At 45.0% G+C, this 22,821-nt stretch overlaps 1 protein-coding gene across 1 annotated transcript; it reads left to right on the forward strand.

Moving 5' to 3' along the window:
• Positions 1–2,195: 2,195 nt before the first annotated feature.
• crb2a (crumbs cell polarity complex component 2a) lies at positions 2,196–22,569 on the forward strand (the record flags this gene model as incomplete). The annotated part of the gene is made up of 13 exons (XM_083669463.1): positions 2,196–2,262; positions 12,477–13,169; positions 15,054–15,249; positions 15,517–15,656; positions 15,834–16,004; positions 16,146–16,259; positions 18,149–19,108; positions 19,204–19,778; positions 20,036–20,201; positions 20,370–21,240; positions 21,487–21,603; positions 21,875–22,001; positions 22,348–22,569. The coding sequence occupies 13 exons, from the start codon at positions 2,196–2,198 to the stop codon at positions 22,567–22,569; spliced, it is 4,419 nt and encodes a 1,472-aa protein (XP_083525589.1).
• Between the last annotated feature and the right edge of the window lie 252 nt (positions 22,570–22,821).

The raw sequence follows: 22,821 nt of genomic DNA on the forward strand, positions 1-22,821 counted from the left end.
CCTTATATTTAGCTTCGCAGGGACTGTTAGGAAAAGCCTCATACAGACTACTGATTTGAGTATGATGAATAAATCCTTAAGCATCATTGTTGTTGTAGCCAGGGCGACTCTTGTTGCTGCTATCCAATATTTGGCCATTTAGGATATCAATCTCTCGCTGAATTCCAAAAAACACAGAAGTGCTTAGGCACATCTGCTTAAGTGTAGGAGTACTTTCCGTCATGGCATCTATGAGTGAAGACAGTTAATAAACATGTTTATCTACGAAGTAGGTAAGATAAGGAAACCCATACACATGAATTCAACATGAGTATGTGTGTAGGAGTGTGTGGATGTTGGAGATTAAGGTTTCAATCTAAGCACAGAGAAACACTTTACAGTGGGTTACTCATTTCTTGTGTGATTTAGCTGTCAAACACAAGTCTTGGCTATCTTATCCTGATTAAAGGGGATCTTCTCAAGGACGTGTGAGACAAGGCCTGACAGTAACTTACTCCTTAGTAAGCATGCATCATATCGTGTTTTGGCACACTTTGCATTCCCTGGACCAGGAAAGCACAGGCTAGTTTTAGTAAAGGACGTCTCGTGAAATCTTGTGAAATAGGATCCAGCACAGAAGACATTGTAAACATTGAAGATAACGAAGATATGATTCAACACTGCGGATTTTACCAGGGTTGGTGTCCATTCATACTGAGCTCCAGCTAATTCAGGGAATGAATTGAGTAAATCATTTCACCATTATCCAATTCAGATTTATTGCTATATATTATACTTTGGAGCCAATGATGTATTCCATAGGTGTCCATAGGTAATCAGTGGGAATTACATTCGCCAAGACCACCCCTCAGTTAACCAACAAGGGCTCACTGGAGGAGGAAACAGAGTTTGAAGAGTGCAGATTTATTTAATTCAAATTATTTCATTCATTTAGTGGATGACACAAAGGGCTGAGCAAGTCAGCCCAAAGTTGTCAAATATAGCTGATTTTACCTTCTACCCCAACTATTCTGTGCAGTCAGTATCTGCACGCACGCACGCACCCATGCACACACGCACGCACACACACACACACACCAGCATCTGTCATGTCATTTCGAAGGTGCCCTCGTACAGAGACGGGGGGCTAATTATCCTCGGTTCAGCCAATCGTTTGTCCATCGTCTGTTTTGGAAGGGGCCAGGTGGGGTCTAGGCTTATCCCTACAGTCTGGCCACTTTGTGCTGTGCCTCTAGGCTATCTAATGAAGATTGGCTGCGGTCTGTTTTTTGGTCTGTGGTCTTATGCACACACACACACACACACATTCATAGAAATTTCCAAGACTCTCATAATCCTTCTCTGTGCTAGCTATGTGGTTTGACTAAAGTCTGTTGGTGCAATGCGCTCTGGTGGACCGTGGGGCAGAGCTGTGTGGCGCTGCCACTAGTCTCTGCTTGGCAAGGTGCTGTACGGCTGAGTGATAAGCCCAATGTTCACAATGGAGCCATCAAGTTTCTGAGGATGCTAAGGACCTCGTGGCTAAAACCCGGACTGGAGTCCCTCCAGGGCTACTACTTTATATGGGCTACTAATGCTCACTTTATCTCATTCAAAAACATGACACATTTCAGGCCATGTCATGGACACATTTTGTACTGAAAACACAGGTCATATTCCATTTAAATTCTAGTCAATATAGGTGTTCATATTTAATATGGAATTCAAATGAAAGGGTGAGATGTTCAACGTTTTTCATGATGACAGTGCCAACACAATACACACATTTAAAGTAGGCTACATTAAAAATACTTCTAACCATAATCAGTAACATCTTATATTACCACACAAGACTTTAAGGCCAGTAAGCTGGCCGGTTGTTTATACCCAGTCCGTGACCCACAGAGAGGGGATGGTGTGAGAAAGGGTAAGTGGGTGAGAATCCACCCCATGTCACGTGATCCGTCCCTTGTTTTCCTGCCCTCCCTCTAGCTGGGTGATTACACCCTCTCACTCCGGGCCAGTCTGCCTGTTCAAGCTAATGTTGCTCTCATTAGTGACCAAGCATGGAGTGTCTGTAGCATGCCAGCTGCACAGCACAGAGGAGAAAACCAAGGGACTTGCTAACTCCATGATGCCAAGACGGGCCTTTTGAAGTGAAGACTTTTTTTTTGTATTCCTCTTGGACCTATAAGTCCTGGGTCACTTACTTCACCATGGAGTTCGGTAAAGTTCATTTAAATCTCAAAACAGTGTTGCTGACAATGATGATGTTCAAATGGGGTAAGTCTATTGCGACTGATAATCACATTTTTTGTTTTGGTTTTTAATGCAGTGTAGTGGAAAGTGATATTTGGGTGTTTGTTATTTCCATTGGAGTAGATTTTGAATGTGATGGAAAAGTATTAGAAGTGACTGAGTGTAAGCTCCTAGAGAGGGACAAGTGCGGCCACTTGCCAGTTGTTTGGGGAAAGCTTGTAATCCCTTTCCTGCGAAAGCAACAGGTTGAGCGGAAAGATTTATAGGAGTAAACACGCACATACACTTCAGAAGTAATTGTAAGATCAGAAGAAGCTGTGCAAATGTATGGTTCAATTGACTAATTTCCTTAGGAAAATCACATTTGTAATTTGAACACATTTTCCCTGCAGGTGTCGGAATATTCTATCTTGAACTGTCCTTTGCCTGTTTGTCCTTTTTAGAGATAATTCAATGAACATGTCATGAACACAAAACTTAATTTCCCACACACTACCAACAATGTGTTCCTTAGTTATCTCAAATGTGTCTCACTGTTCTTGACTCACTTTGGTATTCCGTTGCATGTAAACATAACTAGAACTCTTTAAAATTATTGTTCTCAAGTATTCCATCTTTTGTTTGGTTCCCACTGATGCCAGTAACTCTTTTAAAACAAGTGGTCTCAAGAATTCCCCCTCGCCTCTGTGTTTTCAGAGATGCTGCTTGGTGAGTGGTACAGGAGTGCTTCGCATGGAGGGGCTTGGCTTCTTTTGGCCTATTTTCCCCCCTCCCTTCAATCCACCCCCATCTGAGAGAGTCTCAATCAGACAGAGTGGGAGGTGAGCGTCCATTGTTGCTCATAACCATGACGACGGAGCCCGGACCAATTTACAGGGCATTATCGGAGGGGCCTCCAAAAAATGATTAGCATTTGGGGCTTAATCACTTTGAACAACTTTAAGCTTTGGCAACGGTTGAATAACCTATGTAGTGCTCATTAAAATCACTGGAAACAGTAGTATAGTAAAAACACAAAAGCTTGAGATGATTGTGATTATGGGACAACACCAAGAAATCAAAAATTATTTTAGATATCTTGCTGATTGGGTACAAATGCTGAAATTGTCTTTAAAATCATTATTTCATTCTAGAAAAACAGACTTCTAGCTCCTCCTCGTCAATAACGACACAGGTCACCAGTCGATAGTTCAGAAGCGGAGGCAGAGGTCCAAATCAGATCATGCATGCATGCATGCACATACAGCGTAGCCAAAAGTGAGATCACTGATTGGAAACTCCATTCATGTGATTTAATGGAGACAATATGAGGTGACATAACCTCAAGAAACGTTATTGCTGAGCACTGAGTTTGCGATCAGCGCTTCGCGATCTAGCATGCTAGCAGTCGTAGCACTGCTTAGCAACCTAGCATGCTAGCAGTCGTAGCAGTGCACCACTAAGCGTGTGAGACCCCTGGAGTGTGTGTTTGCTGATTAGCCACGGCCACTTGCACACAGACAGATGCCTATCTCTCCATTCCCCGGGGCTTCCCCCCTCAGATGAGTTCGTTGGAGGGAAAGAGAGGCCAAGTGAAAACAAACAGGTTCCTATATCCCTCCATAAATGAACAATACTTTTCAATCTCTGATACCCCCACCAGGAATCTGGGTTCAAATTGGGTGGCTGGTAATCTTGCGTGGCCATACCACCAAATTAAGTTATGCCTCTTTTGGAGGTCTGGAGAAATTGTGATCAGCCGATGCGCTGGCTGCGAGAGGTCACATTTTTATTGGCTTTCAGCAGAAGTGATGATTCGAGGACAACAACCTCCTCCCCTTTTTGGTTACTCTTGAAAAAAGCAAATGAGCTATTAGCTACATTACTAGCAAGCTAAAAATGGACATTGCTGAAGTGTTTTTAACATTTTTTATTATATTATATTATTTATTTTTAAAGGAGATGGCCCATCCAGTGCAACTGAGTGTGCGCCAACTCCTGAAAAGGAAGCACTACTGAAAAGGAACCCGATCTTACAGACCCACAGACTCTAGAGTGAGCTCAACACCCCAGGAAGAGAGACACTTCCATCATATAACAATCCTTACCTCACATCCCATTATGATAAATCGTGAAAATAAAGTAACTGTCTGCTGCTCCCAAATACATATAGTCTTTTGTTGAAGCTATGTTATACAACAAAAAAACGTTTTTACCAACTGTCTCCATTAGGTTACTTCACTAGGGACCCTCCAAACATTTCACGACCACACTGCAGTCACTTCCAAATTGGAGATGTTCAAATAGTCTAGTCTAAACTGAAATGTATAATGGGGGAGGAATGAAGATAAACTAGAATTAAATTAACAATAAAATAAACAATAAAAAGAATATAATTTACTATAATAAACAATACAAATAATTTATCTAAAAAATAAAGATCCCTAAGTGAATGTATAACCTCTAAAGGTAAACTAACATTATTCAGCAACCAAATCAGGATCTGGTGTCTACACTTACTGACAGCCAAGCCTGGGTCCTCTATCACTACACACTCTGAGGTGGTAAAAGATACCTTGGACCCCCAAACATTGGGTGCTATTCTGTCCCCCTGCCCACATGTTCAGAGTGACTGGCATTCCGCACCCATGGCCAGGTCACAGCAGATAAAAGGCATAGCTTGGCAGATAGGGAGCAAAGAGGAGAAAAGGTGATGACATCACAAAGGGGCAATTTCTTAGCGATGACTGGTCCTCCTGGAATAGGGAGAGCGGGATGCATGAGTGAATGAGTGAGTGTGTATGTATGTATGGATGTATGGATGTGTGCTTGTGTGGTGAGGGGTTGTTGAGCTAAGAAACTGAAATGGGGAAGGGACGCTGTGTGTGTGTGTGTGTGGGGGGGGGGGGGGGGGGGGGGAGTGTGTGTGTGTGTGTGTGTGTGTGCGCACACATGTGTATGGGAGAGAGAGAGACAGATGGAAGGGGGTGTTGAGAGTAGAGGTTGGGACCCCTGCTGTCCATCGTAGCCACTGAGTGGAGATAAGACAGGTGTTGGAGATGGCCTTCTTGCCTAGCTGCCCTCAGAAGGGCTTGTGTGTGTGTAACTCAGGATCAGCCGTCTCAGTTGGTGCTCAGTATACAGTAAACATGACCTGAGTCAGGGACAAATCATCTGTAATCTGTGTATGAGTCAGTGTACAGTGTAAATGGGTTAATCTGAAACTGAGGTTAAAGCTAATGTTGCTCTTCATTTACCCTCCTTGGAGACTGGTGGCTGACTCTTTATTTGGAAAGTTTTGTGAAAATGTGTGTACATTTTTCACAGTAATAATAAAACGTTTTTTTTTTTATAATTTAATGAATATGAGTTTACAAAGTGGTGAAATGGCCCTTTAAATGTTGTGTGTGCTCTGAGTGATTGTGCATGATGTGCATAAGCATGTGTGTGTTATACAGTGCCCTGTGTAAGTAATGGGACAGCAAAGTACTTCTTTTGGCTCTATACTCCAAAAGGTTAGATTTGAAATCAAACAATAACTATGAGGTTAAAGTAGAGATTGTCAGCCTTTATTTGAGGGTATTTGTGTACATATTAGTTTCACCATTTATAAATGACGTCAACTGAAGATGGCTGCAGTACAGGCCTGGCGGAGCATCACCAGACAAGATAACCAGCGTCTGGTCGGGTCAGGCAGTTATTGTATGCAAAGGACTGTCGACCAAATACTAAACATGAGTGCTTAATTTGGACATTACTTTTGGTGCCCTGAAATAGGGGGACTATGTATACAAAGTGTTTTCTACATGGTGAAACCAATTTGTCCACAATACCATATATCAAATAAAAGCTGAGCTAATCTATACTTTAACCTCATAGTAATTGTTTGATTTAAAATCCAAAATTTTGTATAGAGACAAAAGAAGAAAACATGTTTCACTGACCCATTACTTACGCAGGGCGCTGTGCATGAGTACTTATAGGTATATTTGTATGGCATACGTACGCGTGAATAGTATGGATATTTGTGTGTATGCCTATATATTGTGTATATTTGTGTGTGTGTGTGTGTGTGTGTGTGTGCATGTGCGCGTGAGTGACAAACGACAGACTGTCTCCCTCTGGTAATCTGGGCAGGTTCCTTGTTATCAGGAGCTTAGAGAGAAGCAAGTGGATTGCCCAAAGCAGCCCAGAGAGATTACAGCAGAGTCTCTCTCTGGGTCAGAAAGGCCATCGGACCTGCCTTACAGGAGAGGAGGAAAAGTGTGGTACAGGAAAAAGAGGATACCTCCATATGATTTTCACAATATGTCAAATGAACAGAGCTGGCTCAGATAATTGTCTTTTCACATTGCGTTTTCCAGTATGGCTTAGCTCTCTAAAAGGCTGATAAAATACCTGGTCCCTGTTGCGATAAACAATATGGCCACTTGGTATAAACTGAAATGATTGGATTTTTAAAAAACATTTTTACCAAAAATTCCTTCCTGATTTACCCAATATAGAATTTTTTATTGGACTCAAATATGTAAGTGGGCAGGGCTAACAAGGCTTAAGACGGGGAAAAATTGTGGAGGAAAATAGGCACTTTCGGCCCCAAACCATCCCGGCTACTCTCAAGTAAAACAATAAAATTACCACACATTTGGAAAATCCCTCTCTTGAATTGGTTTAACCACGCAACTTTCAATATAACTACAAGTTTAATGGTTCTCAGTATCTAAGTTAGCAATATAAGTTTCAGTATCTAAGTTAGCAATATTTGTCAGACTTGCTCCATAGGTTTGCGTGAAGGAACTATTTGAGTCTCCATAAGCATTACGCAATAGAAAATCCACCACTTCATTGGTGCCACTCTTCTAATATACTACTCTGACCAAGGTTATCAGATCAATTGAAAGGATAACAATCTCTGCTGCGTGAAGCCTTCTGCACTATTTACATCAATGCTTACAAACACAGGTAAGATATGTCTCATTTCGGAAATATATAAGGTATTCTATAAAGGTTAGTAAATACAGTTGTTGATAATAACTAAGGTGAGTTTTCAAGCAGTCTCACTCCACTCTTGTCAGTGAGTGGCTTTCTCCTCTCCTTACTCTGCAGTGCTGCATTTGTGCTGTTGTGTGATAACAGCACAGCCATTTTCTAGAATTCTGGCTTTTATTGGGCTCATAAACATGTCTTCGGTGTCGGGCTCGGGCTGGGCTCTGCCCTCATCTCAACGGGCCCGGGCCGGGTCGGGCTTGAATTTTCAAGTCCGTTTCATACTCTACTGAGTACAGTATGTTGCAGTGTTTCTTCAATTCGATGTTTGGACAGCTGTCTGAGTAGATCTAGTTCGCATGCGGAAGTATCTATGCTTATAATGTGCCCTGTTTGTTTTATACCCAAACAAGTATTTCAAGCCAAGCCGTATACAGTACAACATAAGCCTGAGCTTTTCTGACGTTTTAACTTGGCGTAACGCAGAGGAGTCAACCAAGGACAGGAATGGTTGTCAAACAATTAGTTCAAAAGGAGAGCTGTGAATTTGTAGGCATTTTGGGCGAATGAAACATAAGCCTATGAACGTTTCTAAACCCATAAAGTTCCAGCATGTAGTTTTGCCGACTGGCCACACTGAAAACGCGCATATGTTACGTTTCTTAATAGTGCCAAACATGTGCATATCCTTGTACACAGCACTCTTCACTGAACATTCTTCATGTGATCTTATCATGGCCATTTAGCACTATTTTAAAGCTAAAATCTACATACTGGACCTTAAAACAAGCAAACATTTATTGAAGGAATATAGGAGTAGGTTTGGGAAATAAAACTTATTTTACTACAGTGACAGTTACTACACTGTCACACACCTTCGTTCATAACAGCTGTTTTGTGATGACAAGATGACAAGTTTGAGCTGTAGCCTACTGTATGCATAACTATAGGAAAGCTCATCTAATATGTGTTATCACCCCATTTCTCACAGTGAAGGTCATGTGTATGAGTGCATTGCAAGAATTACAATTTCAGAGAATCAACCGATCACAGAGTGTCTTATCAGCACAATTAACCTACATTTATTGCATGTAAAACAATGCCATCACCTAAATAACAAAGACTGTCAGAGACAAACTCTTCAGAGGTGTATTTGTGTGTCTGCAAGATGGTTTGGGCATATTTCCAGAATTTTGGGGCCCTACAGGGTTCAGTATCTAAGGAATCTCAGTGGCTAAAGAAGCAAAATATGTAGCCAAAAACAGTCGAATCAACTACAACCAAGGTCAGGACCAAACCTTTTTTATTTTTTTAAAGATATAACATCCTTGAATTGGTGACAATGCGCCTTCTTGTGACCCAATGGAGTGTAACCCCTGGGCCAAAGCAGGGCAGAATTAGGTGAAGGAGATTGACTTGGCTTCCCTCATCCCCTGGCACGCAAGTTGCCGTATAATTAGAATGTGTTCTTTCCAGCTCCTGATGCCTGTATGGAAATCAGATTAAAGTTGGAGTGAAATGTTACGCTGCAGCCTGCTAAGTAGCACATACCCAATTTGCGGTTTATATTTTTCTTCTCCTGAGCGCTCTACAGTGTCACGATACATTTGTGTTAGTTACAAAAATTCAGCAAATGTGAGTGGTGCTCTGACCCAATGGGAGGCTTACAGTATGTCCCAGAGTAGCTGTAGTCAACCAATCGGCTGCTGCTGTGGAGTGTTGTAAAGTGAACGTGGGTTGAAACGTACCATACCAATTACCAGTTCAGTACAATTTGGCTTGACTAAATAGTTTGATTTTGCTTATCCTCTAGTGTCTGCTCGGCTTTAGTTTTACTTTGTTTAACTTTACTTTGTTTAGTTTAACTTTACTTTGCTAACCCTTACCCCCCAGCTCCACCTCAGCCCCCACCATCGATCCCAGCATCCTTCACTCAGGACAGGAGAGGTTGTGGAGAAGAAGGGGGTCATGGGAGGTCACTGGCCCTCCCTAAGCCCCCTGCATAACTTTCTGGGTCACCATAGCAACCTCACTTTGCTAGACCCCCGTAGGCTTTTGGAGGACAGGAGACTTCAGTCATGTGTGTATCCGTCCCTTTCCTGGACTCGGGGGCAGGGTGAGAGAAGAATTGTTACTTCTGGCTACTTTCTGGTATCCAAGGGTTCTTGGTGGCAGGTGTGTGAGTGTGTGAGACAGCAAAGTGAATGAAAACACAATCGCACCTCAGGAAGACCTCAGGAAGCACCCTGCGGCTTTTGGACTGTGTGTGCATTCACCACACAGCTTAAGTACACTTGCTGAGCCATCTACTTTTGTAGAGTCTCTGCTTCAGATCAAGGTGTAAGCTCCGGCTGTTGTGACATTCAGCTAGCTGACAAGCTGCTAAAGGGATTTCTCTTTCCCTGACAGTAACCTTGATTAAATACCTTGCAATTGAGGAAAGCATTTACTCTCACAATAAGATTACATTTTTTATTTAGGGTTTGTATTTGAGAAAACATTATGGATAATAAATTCCTCGTCCTATTCCCATGATGTCTGCAAGATGAGGGTATAGAACCATGTTTGCAAGCTCTTGTTTTGAAGAGTGTGAGTCTGAAGCATGGTGGTCACATTCCATAGTGACTTTGCCACTGCTACTTGTCCACCTGCTCCATGTGGTTCTGAATGGCTGCACTTTATACCTTGTTTTCTATATGTCCAAAGTAATTCACTTGGAGTGGAACTGGCTGGCACTAATGAACAGCCTTTAATTGACTTCTAAAAGACTGTAAATCCCCCTCCTCTCTTTCCTTTGTCTAACCACGTGTCGCCCTTGCGCCGTGGGTGTTCTCTAAACACCTACGTTTCGTTCAGAAGGTCACGGGTCAAAGGCGTGAGGTGGCGATTGTCCGTTGTCGTGGTTGACGAAGTTAAGATCACACACATGGTATGTGTAGTCGATGTCCACGCCTGGGACCTGTGGTCAAGACTAAGAACAGTTATTTTTTTGTTTCTATGGCTCTCACTTTGTGGTGTCAGATGGCAGCTCCAGGTCCAGGGGTTTTAAAAGCTTACGTCTGAGGCAATCTGTCAGAAAAGCTATACAACGAATGACCAAAACCTTGTTTTTGTGCACCCAAGTCCTATGTATGTCCCTGTCCCAAAGAGAATAGTCTGACATTTTGTGAGGTGAAGAACAAGGTAAATCTCTTGCTGATGTTCCACACCACCAGTGTCTCTCTCTCTCTCTCTCTCTCTCTCTCTCTCTCTCACACTCTCTCTCTCTCTCTCTCTCTCTCTCTCTCTCTCTCTCTCTCTGCATTCCTTTGTCTCTGACCCCCTACTCCCTTCATCGTTAATATCTTCCGCTTGAACGAGAATTTGGTAACAGAACACTGATCAAAGTGCGAGGGGATGTGAGGCCGGGGAGGGGGTGGAGGTTTGGGGTTAGCCCAATCTGTGGAATGTGGACTGATTCTACACAGGGCTTACGCGATTGGCTAGTGTGGGCAGACATCTGATGGACAGAAAATCCCACCGCCCCTCCCTGAAAGCATTCAGTTCCATTCAGTTTCATCTACATACAGATGGTTCCTAAGGCTTTCACCACAGGTTCTGGAGAGGGGTTGAACACAATGCATTCAGTGTTGTTTCGGCCCCCCTCTATTATCTATGTGAAGTACTAACATCATTTGGAATTTGATCGTGATTTAGTTAAAAAAGGTCTCCCTATCAAATAATTAAATTATCAGTGAAAAAGCCCTCTAACAATGACATGTGGCTCATAACATACTGTACTTTGTAGTAATAAACGTCAAGCAGAGATAGAATATGTCAGAGTTCCCTGACAAATTTCCTGAGAGGAAATGTGAGCAATGATAAAGTGTGTTAAATAAGAGAGCGGTGGTAATGGATCAGGCTTAGCAAGGCTATCAACCAAGAGTAGCAAGCGCAGCTATAAACCTCACCTGTCGACCAAAAATCTGTATCTTATCTGCCTTTCTATCAGGGGTTCAATGACTGGAATTCAGACAGACACCTCACCCTGGAAACTCCCTGCCTGCCTTTTTGCCCAGAGACAAGCACTGGCCTCACTGAAACGTGTCTGGGGAAACTTTTGTTTTTGTTTTAAAATAACAGAGACTAAATAAACAATATTGCACTAGTAGTTGGCCCTCTCTCTTCTTGCTTAGTTGATCCTGTTGGTCCTGTCGTTATGACTTGGTGTATTTCTTAAGTATTCTCTTTGTTTTAGTTTTTGTGGTATTTATTTTCACCCCGGGGGTGGTCCTGTCACCCCTTGTTTCTCTGGGGTGACAGGAAAGACTAGGGGATGGAGTCACCGCAGACGCCCATTGTTAACAGTTTGTCAATGAGCTGTAAAATAGACCATTACAACCATGCTAATGGGAAGGGGTTTTGTGAGTGTATGTGTAGGGAGGGTTTTTAGTTGGGGATTAAACACCAGGCTGTTGAATGCTGTGAAAGGAGTCTCTGCAGGACTCTCTCCAACATGATTTGTCCTTTCAAATTAACAGAGGGAAGATTTAGTGTCAGAGTGAATACACATACCAGGATTAACACGATGTGACCTTACTTTGGTAACGATTCACAATATGGCACTGGTTTGTCCACATGTATGAGGGTTGTTCAGGCTTAATCTGTGTCTGGGAAACCTGGCCGCTACATTTGTGTTAGAGGTCCTGGCAGTATAAGTGAGGTTTCGTTATTTTGCCACACCAATGGCAACAACTTCTTGCAGACACAAGACGATAGATGAACACATAAATTCTAATTTTCACAATTTCACAAAATCTTCATCTGTGTGTTCCTGTGTTGCAGCAGTGTTATGTTACCCTAAACAAAGGAGGGTTGAAATTGGCACGTGACATCTTTTGACTGTGTTATGAAGGTGCAATACAGTAACAGATGAAGGGTCTTCGCACCAACGCGGGCAGCGGCGAGGAGTGCTGTCAGTGATGCTATGGGCTGTGTCTGAAATATTAGTGCTATTTTCAAGGCCAGAACTTTGCCTCTGATGGCACTTCACCTGCTCATGAACACGCCTCTATTACCGCTACTACAGTCACCTGTGCAGGCAAGATAGCTCTTCAGCGCTGTACCATTTTCACCAGTTACTGCCGACACAAATTGCCAACAAGCCTGCGTTTGGACCTGCGTCCTTTTTGCGCATTTTGTGCCCGAAATCAGCCAAACCTTGCTCCAATGCATTACTGGACATCTCCTTGAACCAACACTCACAAATGATTTTCTCTCCTATTTTTCCCTAGGGATATTCTGCTCAGCCGCCTCGGACAAGTGCTTGTCTGGGCCCTGCCACAATGGCGCCACCTGTGTGGGCACCAAGGACGACTATGCCTGCCTCTGCTCCCGGGAGGAGATCCGCTACATGGGCAAAGACTGTGATGAGCTGTACGACGCCTGCTCCTTTGCTCCCTGCGATGAATGCACCAGCACTCCGGGCACAACAGAATACAACTGCGTCTGCCCGGACGGTTTCACCGGCGATAACTGCACTGTGGAAATGAATGAGTGCCACAGTAACCCTTGCTATGAACCCCACTCTGAGTGCATCGACGAGCTCAACGGCTACTTCTGCCGGTGTCCCGCAGGTTTCGGAGGAGAGGACTGCCAGGCTCAAGTGACCGACTGTATTGACGACCCATGCCTGCGCAATGGGACATGTAAACTATTACCGGAGGGTTTTGAGTGCCTGTGCACTCCAGGTTATGAAGGGAAGCACTGCGAAGACGATGTGGATGAGTGTTCATCTCACCCCTGTCAGAATGGAGCCATCTGTATGGACGCATTGGCCACGTACCACTGCTTCTGCGTGCCAGGTTTCCAGGGTTACAACTGCGAGATTGACATCAACGAGTGTGCCTCACGCCCCTGCGAGAATAACGCCACCTGCATCAATGGGAAGGACCGGTACCAGTGTGAGTGCCTCGTAGGATTCACAGGTAATGTACCCTGTCCAATCCTCGCTCATTCCCCATTCATAACATGCCGTTTTGACAGTGTTGGAATTCATCATTTCAATCATAATAAATATGAATATGTGTTATTACCAATACAGAACCCTAGCTTAGACACCTCAAAGCTATTTGTTAATGGATATTGATGCAAAGCCACACCCATCCTTAAAACAATTGTTTGAATACCAACTGTGTTAGACAGATTATTTGGTGCCGTTGAAAGCAATACATTTGCATTTTGTCGGCAAAAAAAACTGTTTTCTCGCTGTGAAACTTTACTCTCCACGCCAAGATTTCTTCATTCTAAGGTTTGTGTTTGTTCCTGATTAATAGAGCATGATGAGTATGTTAAGTGCAGAGTATGATGTTTGATAAAAGGGCTGTTATCATCAGCCCAGCCCCTGCTGGATAAGTCTCCTGTGGTGTGAGAAAAAACACTCCTCCAGTTGTACTCTCCTCCTTTTCTTCCACTCCTTTTTTTGTGTCAGCAGGTCTGCTTTGTGTCTAGGGGGCTTCACTGTTATCTCCAGGGGGGTTGGGGTCAGCAGTAATGCATTCCTTTGTTAGTATATCAGTGCTAGTGGAGATTCTCAAGTAAATACTGGGTGTCTATTGGAGTTATCTTGATTTATTTATTTATTTTAATTACTATGAGGTTTTATTAGGCTGAACAATTTGAAAAAAAACTATCAGAAACATAGCTAAAACCTTAGGCTTGCCTAAGGTTACTGGTCTTATTGAGGATAACTAGTGGTTTGCACCTTGCAGTGAAGCCTCTGTAGTCTGGCTGGTGACGTATTCTGCAGATGGTAGTCTCAGACACATTCACACCTACCTCCTGGAGAGTGTTCCTGATCAGTAGTGGGACAGTTGTTTTGGGGTTTTCTTAGTGAGCATTCTTTGGTCATCCACTGTAGAAGTCTGCCTTGGCCTACCAGCCTGTTTGAGATTGTTGAGGTCACCAGTGCTGTTTTTTTTCGTTTTAATAATGTTCCAAACTGTTGATTATGGCAAGCCTAAGGTTTTGCCTATGTTTCAATCATTTTTTGTGGGGGTTTTTCAGCTTCCTTGACTTTCATTGACACCGCTTTGGTCCTCATGTTGGCAAAGAATCAATTCCTAGACATTGATAGCGCCCTTATGCCTGCACAAATGATGTGATGGAACACACCTGACTTGCCTGTCAAGCCAATTGTCCCATTACTTTTCAGTACCCTGAAATAGAAATAAATGTACACAAATACCACAACATAAAAGCTAAGAATCTACTTTAACCTCACAGTAATTGTTTGATTTCAGACCTTTGGAGTGTAGAGAGAAAAAAGTGCTTCACTGTCCCATTACTTATGCAGGGCACTGTGTGTATGTGTGTATGTATGTATATGTATGTATGTATGTGTGTGTGTGTGTGTGTGTGTGTGTGTGTGTGTGTGTGTGTGTGTGTATATATATATATATATGTATAGAGAGAGAGAGAGAGAGAGCTTTGATAATGATCCAGTTTTAGATATACAATGTGTTGTCTTTCATTTATGGACCACAATTTACTTGTAACAGCTTAACACCTTACCATCAATTTAACATCTAGAAATAATCAGAGCAGAGAGGTATACAACTCAAAATTAAGTGAAGAAGAGCTGGATTTTAAATACTTTTGATCTGTAGCAGATAATACGCCCTCTCAAATCTACTGTACTGTACATAGTCTCTCCTACTCTGAGGTACTGTGTCTGAGGTAAAGTGTCACTTTGTCTCTTTCATTCTCTCCCTCTTTCTCACCTATCCTCCCCCTCTCTCTTACCCCCCCCCCTCCCCCTCTTTCTCTTACAAATCCTCTCACTCATCCTCTCTGTCTTTCGTTTGCGTCAGGAGTGAACTGTGAAGTGGAGATAGATGAGTGTGAGTCCAACCCCTGCCACAACGGAGCCACCTGCCATGACCTGATGGGTCTGTACATCTGTGAGTGTCCGCCAGGGTTCGATGGCTCAGACTGCGAGGTCGACATTGACGAGTGTGTCAGCGAGCCCTGCCAGAACGGAGCCACATGCCATGACATGGTAGACAGGTAGGGCAGCACATGGCTTTTATTTATCGTCTTACATGACCAGAGACAGTTCTGGTCCTTAAATTACTTCGGAGTCTGACTGTTTATATCAAGCATCCATTAACCCGTAAGAATGTTATAAATCCTTGCTTTATGGTAAACAAAATCCTGTAACAAAGTCCCTAGTGTGTTCACTGTACATGTTTGTTTACATATTTACCTTTGTTGAGTGTCAAGTTTTGCATTGGCAAATGTGGCTACAAAATACCACTTGTTTATTTCCTGCAGCTATGAGTGTGACTGCAATGACACAGGGTTCCTGGGGGACCATTGTGAGGAGGACATCCCTGAGTGTGCGTCTGATCCGTGTCAACACGGCGCCACCTGTCTGGAGGGGGTCAAAGTTTACACCTGCCTCTGCTCGCCTGGTAAATGCAAAAGATGCAAAAAGCATTGGTAGCAGGAGGATCAACTAACATATGATTACTAGCATATAACATATTTCTGTAGGGTGATAATATCATTTACGAGCAACATGTACAATGTGTTTGTTTTTAGGCTGTTGGTATAACACAGGGCTGGTTAACTGTTCTTTGGTCCTTTAGGTTACGAGGGGGAAAACTGCGAGGTTGATATTGATGAATGTGCTGAGGAGCCTTGTGAGAACGGTGGAGAATGTTTCGAGCGCTCAGACACAACCCACTGGGAGATGGACTGGGAGTTCAGCTTCACAGATGCTGCTGGATACCTGTGCCAATGTCAGTCTGGCTTTGCAGGTGAGCCCAAATAAGAACCACAATCCTGGACAAATCCCTGTATTACTTCATGGTCAATCTACACACTATAATCTTTGACATTGTTGTGTAATTGTAGAGGACCAATTATGTTGTTTGTGCTGTTTCTATGTTCCACATCAGGAGAGAACTGTTCTGTAAACATTGACGAGTGTGAGTCTGAGCCATGTCAGAACGGGGGAACCTGTGAGGACCAGGTCAATGGATACTCCTGTATCTGCCCAGATGGATTTACAGGTGAGGCGAATGGTCTTTTTGTGCAGCAAAGCAATACGGCATTACAATACATATATATAATATATATATATATATATATATATATATATAATTAAGGCAGTTCTGAAGGCAAAAGGGGGTCCAACCTGGTACTAGCAAGGTGTACCTAATAAAGTGGCCGGTGAGTGTATATACAGTTGTGGTCAGAAGTTTACATACACTTGTAAAGAACATGTATGTCATGGCAGTCTTGAGTTTCCAATCATTTCTACAACTCTTATTTTTCTGTGATGGATTGATTGGAGCACATACTTCTTTGTCACAAAAAACATTCATGAAGTTTGGTTCTTTTATGAATTTATTATGGGTCTTCTGAAAATGTGACAAAATCTGCTGGGTCAATAATATACATACAGCACCTTGAATTATCAATTTTGGTGATGTAGAAAGTTGCTTCAATCAAATTTGCTTTGTGGCATGGCCTCTTAACTTCTTATGAGTGATTATGATTGACTACAGCTGGTGACTTATTTCAGCCCATTTAAATAGGGCTCGTTTGATACACTCATTACACTCAGCCAAAAACGCTACAATGGGAAAGTCTAAGGAGCTCAGCACGGATCTGAAAAAGCTCATCATTGACTTGAACAAGTCACTTGGAGCCATTTCAAAGCAGCTACAGGTCCCAAGATCAACTGTGCAAACAATTGTTTGTAAGTATAAAATGCATGGCACAGTTGTGTCACTGCCACGATCAGGAAGAAAACGCAAGCTATCATCTGCTGCTGAGAGAAAATTGGTCAGGATGGTCAAGAGTCAACCAAGAACCACCAAAAAGCAGGTTTGCCACGAATTAGAAGCTGCTGGAACACAGATGTCAGTGTCCACAGTCAAGCGTGTTTTACATCGCCATGGGCTGAGAGGCTGCTGTGCAGGAAGGAAGCTGTTGCTCTAGAAGCGGCACCTTAAGGCTCGACTGAAGTTTGCTGCTGATCACATGGACAAAGAAAAGGCCTTCTGGAGGAAAGTTCTGTGGTCAGATGAAACAAAAAATTAGCTATTTGGCCACAATGACCAGAATATGAATGTGTTTAGAGGAGAGAAGGTGAGGCCTTTCACCCCAAGAACACCATACCTACCGTCAAGCATGGTGGTGGTAGTATTATGCTCTGGGCCTGTTTTGCTGCCAGTGGAACTGGTGCTTTACAGAAAGTAAATGGAATAATGAAGAAGGAGGATTACCTCCAAATTCTTCAGGAAAACCTAAAATTATCAGCCAGAAGGTTGGGTCTTGGACGTAGTTGGGTGTTCCAACAGGACAATGACCCCAAACACACATCAAACGTGGTAAAGGAATGGCTAAATCAGGCTAGAATTAAGGTCTTAGAATGGCTTTCACAAAGTCCTGGCTTAAACCCCATTGAGAACATGTGGAGTGTGCTGAAGAAACAAGTCCGTGTCAGAAAGCCAACGAATTTAGTTGAACTGCACCGATTCTGTCAAGAGGAGTGGTCAAAGATTCAACCAGAAGCTTGCCAGAAGGTTGTGGATGGCTACCAAAAGCGTCTAATTGAGGTGAAAATGGCCAAGGGATATTTAACCAAATATTAGCATTGCTGTATGTATATTTTTGACCCAGCAGATTTTGTCACATTTTCAGGAGACCCATAATAAATTCATAAAAGAACCAAACTTCATGAATGGTTTTTGTGACAAAGAAGTATGTGCTCCAATCAATCCATCACAGAAAAATAAGAGTTGTAGAAATGATTGGAAACTCAAGACTGCCATGACATACATGTTCTTTACAAGTGTATGTAAACTTCTGACCAAAACTGTATATTTTAAGTTTAACATTAAGCTTGATCTTATCATACCCACCACATACTATCTATGGATGGCATTTACAGGTGATATTTGTGAGGTGAACATCGATGAATGCGAGAGCCAGCCTTGCCAGAATGGAGCTTGGTGCGAGGATGGCGTGGCCGACTACATCTGCCACTGCCCTGACGCCGAGCTTGACCAACTTCCCTGGGGCGGCCCCCACTGTGATATAGAGCTCCTGGGCTGTGTGGACCACAAGTGCCAAAACGGTGCCACCTGCCTGCCTTGGCTGGAAGTGGACGAGCATGTCCACACCTGCGTCTGCCCTCATGGCTTCTACGACGAACTCTGCTCTACTCCCACCACTTTCTCCTTCTCAAGCCCCGGGTTCGTCCTCATCGAGGTTACTTTGGAAGGGCGGTTGCGCACGGAAGCTGCCAGCCACCACCACCGGAGGCCTGGAGTCCGGCTGCGCTTCCGGACCACTCTGCCAGACATGGTGCTCTTCTACAGGGGGGATGCGGACTGCCACCTCCTGCTGGAGATAGTCGCAGGTGGTCTTCGCGTCAAGGCTGCCTCGGAGGATGCAGAACTGGAGGTAGCGTTCTCTGGGCTGGTCAGCGATGGAGATTGGCGAGATGCTGATGTGTCAGTGGGCGAGGAGTCTCTGGTTTTAATTCTGAAAGGGCCTGGTTGTGACAGAGAGGGCTGCAAGGTGGAGGATGGTGGGCCTGATGGTCCACATTTCCATCCCTCTGAGGCTTTTACTCATGTCTACGTGGGTGGTGCCCCTGAGGAGTTCCTGGAGCACACAGTGAGCGGTGCTGGGTTTGTTGGGTGTATAGAAGACCTGCTGATCGACTTGAAGCCCGTCCTGCCTCAGAACCTTCTGGAGGACCAGGTTCATGAGATGGAGCTGGGATGCAGCAAGACAGAGTGGTGCGAGCCCGACCCCTGCTCCCACCGCGGCCACTGTGTGGACCTGTGGACCAGCTTCCGCTGCAACTGTAACCGCCCTTATCACAGCCACAGGTGCATTGAAGGTAAGCATGGTGTACTGTGCTACTGTTTATTATTCCTCAAGTCCCCCCATTGTGTTTGTCAACTTCAATAACAACCCCACCCTCTGCTCTGACAGAATTCTCCTCGTGGACGTACAGCCATGAGGACACAGTGAGCTACAGCGCCTATGACATCGGCGAAAGCCACAGCACCGACTTCAGCGTCTCCTTCTTCCTGCGCTCTGTGAAACCTGACGGCCTGCTCTTCCAGCTGAGGCGACCAGAGGAGGGGGAGGCTTACTTCAGCGTGTACCTGAGAATGGGGAGGGTGCTAGTCAGCTCCCTCTCCGAAAGTGCCCCCCTGACGGCACCCATATTTGTGACAACAGGAGAGAAGCAGCTGTTGGTGGTGAAGGTCCAGCATGGGCATGTGTCCTTTGAGCATTCAGGTCTGCGCTACGATATAGGAGAGATCCCTGAGGTGGAGGTTCACAGTGGGGACCTGGCCTATGTAGGAGGTCTCCCAGGGGAAGGAGACTCAGAGGCCTGGGGAGGACACTTCAAGGGCTGCCTGCAGGACCTGCGCCTGGACAGGGTGCATCTGGATGTGGACGCATGGAACAGTACGCTCAACAACTCAGAGGGAAAAGTGTACTTTCCCAGTGATGCGGAGAACGTAGAGCCGGGCTGTATCAGTGATGACACCTGCCAGGTATGATAACTTTTTTACTCTTCTATACTGAAATTGTGTCATGTCTACTGTCTTGTGTCCCCAACAATCATCACTGTCCAACCGTCTCACTTATACTGTACTATGTCACTATTGTTTTGTCTCACTTATCTTGCACTGTCACTATTGTCTTGTGCGTATATAGTTTTCTGCGTATATAGTTTTCATTTTCATTTTCATTTTCAATGGTTTTCATTTTCCACCCACACTAACTGATTAAATGTTGTACGGGTCCTAAGGTGGCGCCATGTCAGAATGGAGGGGAGTGCACCATCACGTGGAACGACTTTGTGTGTTTGTGCCCCGAGAGTTTCACTGGGAAGACATGTGAGACACGCGTGTGGTGTGTCAGTGACCCTTGTGTCATGGGTGGCCGCTGTGTGGACCTATCTGATGGATATGAATGTGAGTAGTTGAAGTAAAAGAAAAGAAACACTAAAGGAAGTCACATAAGTCAGTTTGATGTAGCATGTGCATTTGCATTCTTCTTCAAAATGAATAGTGTCGTCAAGAATAGGAACAACACAAGGTTATTGTGTTTATTTTGTTTATTAATCTAACTCTACCCCTCAGGTGTCGTCAATGCAACCTTCGAGAACAACCCAGTGCAGTACAGCGCAGATGGTTCTCTGGCCTACCCAGTGACCAGTGTGTACATGGACCTCCGTACGCGCTCGGAGAACGCTGTGCTGCTGCGTGCCGCCCACGGGGCCGAGCTGCTGCTAGTAGGGCTGCTGGACTCATCTGTCCGCGTGGAGATTCACAGTGGCAACAGTGTAGAGGCGCTGGCCTTCTCTGGGGTGCGCCGGGTTGCCGACGGCGGCTGGCACCGGGTGAGAATCTCCATGGCCGAGCCGGAGAGCGAGGCCTCCCACTGGGTCATCACTGTGGACGGGATCACAGACGCCAGCAGCAACCCGGAGCTGGCGGGCAGCCTTCAGTTCCTCAGCGAGAAGGAGGCCGTGGTGGCGCTGGCCGAGAGCTTCACGGGCTGCCTGGGCGCGGTGAGGGTGGGGGGCGTCTATCTCCCCTTTGTGGACGATCAGGACCCGCCGCAGCCCGCCCGCTTCCACAGGCTGGGGGACGAGGAGATTCACGTGGGCTGCACAAGTTACCCTGTGTGCCACTTGGATCCCTGCCAGAACGGCGCGACATGCAAGGACATCTTTAATCTGTTTAGCTGCCTCTGCAACCCGGGCTGGGAGGGAGAGCGCTGTGAGGTGGATACAGATGACTGCGTGTCTGAGCCATGTGTACACGGCACCTGTAGGGATGCGTTGGCAGGATTTAAGTGCGAGTGCCAGCCTGGATACGTAGGCCTTCTCTGCGATCAGGACCTGGATGAGTGTGAAGGGCACCGCTGTGACAACGGGGGCACCTGCATAGATGGGGTCAACCACTTTACCTGTGTGTGCCCCCATGACTTCAGTGGCCCACTCTGCCAGTAAGTACTCTCCTCCCCTACTAATCAACCAACCAATCATTGTGATCACTGTCATATTGAACACCTAGTTCTCTTATCAAACAAATACATACAACTTTACCTACAGTATCATTGTATTTGTTGTATTTCTAAAATAATCATTTGAAGATTATTGAAGTCAAGACAACACTCAAACACTCATTTCACCATCAAATGGAGTTTGGGTCAGTATCATGGTGGGGATGTAATTCTGTACCTTACCCACAGGTGGCGCTTTCCCCCACTGCAGTGCAATGAGGATGTTCAGTGTGCCAATGAGGGCATCTGCCAGGATGGGCTGTGGGGGGCCAACTGCACCTGTGTGCCAGGTTTCTCAGGGGACAGGTAAGCTCACTCAGAACACTCACGTCAACTTCCATCCCTGTCTTATAGGCTCCACGCAATTCACTTCACTGACATTCACTCATCTTTGGTTTGGTAAATCTGTCACTTATCGTTTATCTGTTGAATTACTTGTTTAGCGTCTGATGTATCCTGAAGTTCTAGTCTAGTACATGAAGTGATGGCTTCTAGAGAGCCCATATACAGTATATTTCGCATTCCTGTACTGTAATGCGTCCTTATTGTGTTATAACCATGTGTTATAACCCCCCAGCTGCGAGGTGGAGGTGGATGAGTGTGAGTCCAACCCTTGCCGGAACGGTGGCTCCTGTCTTGATCGCCTCAACCGCTTCCTGTGTGTATGCCCTCCTGGCTACAGTGGAGCAATCTGTGACACGACCGTACGTTCTCTCGCGATCTCTCCATTCTTCTCCTTCACCTGCTCCCCCCGTAACCTACAATGAAAGGGAGGGTAGTCAAATGTTATCGGTAGCCATTGTGGTTTCATCAAGAAGCCGCTATTGGCTGCTGCGAAAGCTCCTTTTTTTGTGATCAATTTAAAAAGAATAGATTTTGAACAACGGTCACAACAAAGAAACAAAGAAACACAAAGAAAGAACAACACACAATGAACCCCTATCCTATCTCATGACACCCAACTCCCTAGTGGCTACCATCCCCTCCCCCCCACCCCTCTTGTACTAATGTTGTCCCTCCTGGTCTTTGTTGTCCCCCCCCCCCATGCAGAAGCAGGCCCAGAAAGAGCGGGTTCCCTGGCTGGTGGTGGCCATTCCCCTGGCCTGTTGCTGCGTACTGCTAGTGGTCATTGGTCTGACCTTCATGGTAATGACCGCCAGGAAGAAGCGGCAGTCGGAAGGCGCCTACAGCCCCAGCACCCAGGAGGTGGCCGGGGCACGCCTTGAGATGGACAGCATGCTGAAGGTCCCCCCCGAGGAGCGTCTCATCTGATCTGAGCTGAGCTGATCTATCCTGATCTATCCTGATCCATTCCGAGAACTAGTACTGGAGAACTGTGGGTTGTGTTGGTGTTTACTGCCAACGGACATATAAGCCGATCTGAAAGCACTGCGGGCAGGTGCACAAAAAATGGCAGAGACAACCGTAGTGTGGTCTAGCTGGGGGGATGGATGGATGGATGGATGGATGGATGGATGGATGGATGGATGGATGCAGTGGGAGTGGACCCCTGCTGGTGGGAAC

The sequence above is a fragment of the Argentina silus genome (genome assembly GCF_951799395.1).
Source record: "Argentina silus genome assembly, chromosome: 5".
Lineage (NCBI taxonomy): Eukaryota > Metazoa > Chordata > Actinopteri > Argentiniformes > Argentinidae > Argentina > Argentina silus.